Source organism: Nestor notabilis, unplaced genomic scaffold (genome assembly GCF_000696875.1).
Source record: "Nestor notabilis isolate BGI_N333 unplaced genomic scaffold, ASM69687v1 scaffold30966, whole genome shotgun sequence".
NCBI classification, from domain to species: Eukaryota; Metazoa; Chordata; class Aves; order Psittaciformes; family Psittacidae; genus Nestor; species Nestor notabilis.
In genome coordinates this window covers 1-406 of record NW_009934732.1, presented here as the reverse complement: position 1 = coordinate 406, position 406 = coordinate 1, and the positions used below count along the sequence as shown (strand labels likewise).

Here is a 406-nt window from a genome sequence, read left to right as displayed (position 1 = left end):
GGTCCCTTTTTGAGTTTTCTCCCCCTACCGTGACAGCAGCGCCAGCTTCTGCTCCAGCATCATCTCCAGCTTCTGGGCCTGTTTGGAGAGCCAGTGATCTACACCATGCAGCCGGTAACAAGTCTCCAGCATTAGCCGGAAGTCACCCACGAAATCTGCTATCCCCGTGTATTGCCCGCTGGAAAATTTTTCTTCCATCTTCAACAACCACATTCCAACTGGCGACTGCTGAAAGGAGTGACTGCTGTTACGACCCGAGAGGGAGCCAGCTCCTTCTTCCCTGACGGAAGCCTGATCCACAAGGGGCTTCAAAAACGGTGCTGTCAGAGGCCGGTACTTCTCCAGGAGAAACTCACGCAAGATGCGGTATCCCTGCTGCAGCTCGGGATTCAGGCTCTGCTCCCAG

General features: G+C 54.9%; 1 protein-coding gene across 1 annotated transcript in view; it reads right to left on the bottom strand.

The window, feature by feature from the left end:
• Positions 1-402, bottom strand: part of KIAA2026 (KIAA2026 ortholog) — a gene marked incomplete at its 5' end in the record, with an annotated part of 50,239 nt that extends 49,837 nt beyond the window's left edge. The window contains one exon of the mRNA XM_010017499.1: positions 29-402. Coding sequence (XP_010015801.1) covers positions 29-402 — 374 coding nt within the window. The remainder of the gene's footprint in view (positions 1-28) is intronic.
• Between the last annotated feature and the right edge of the window lie 4 nt (positions 403-406).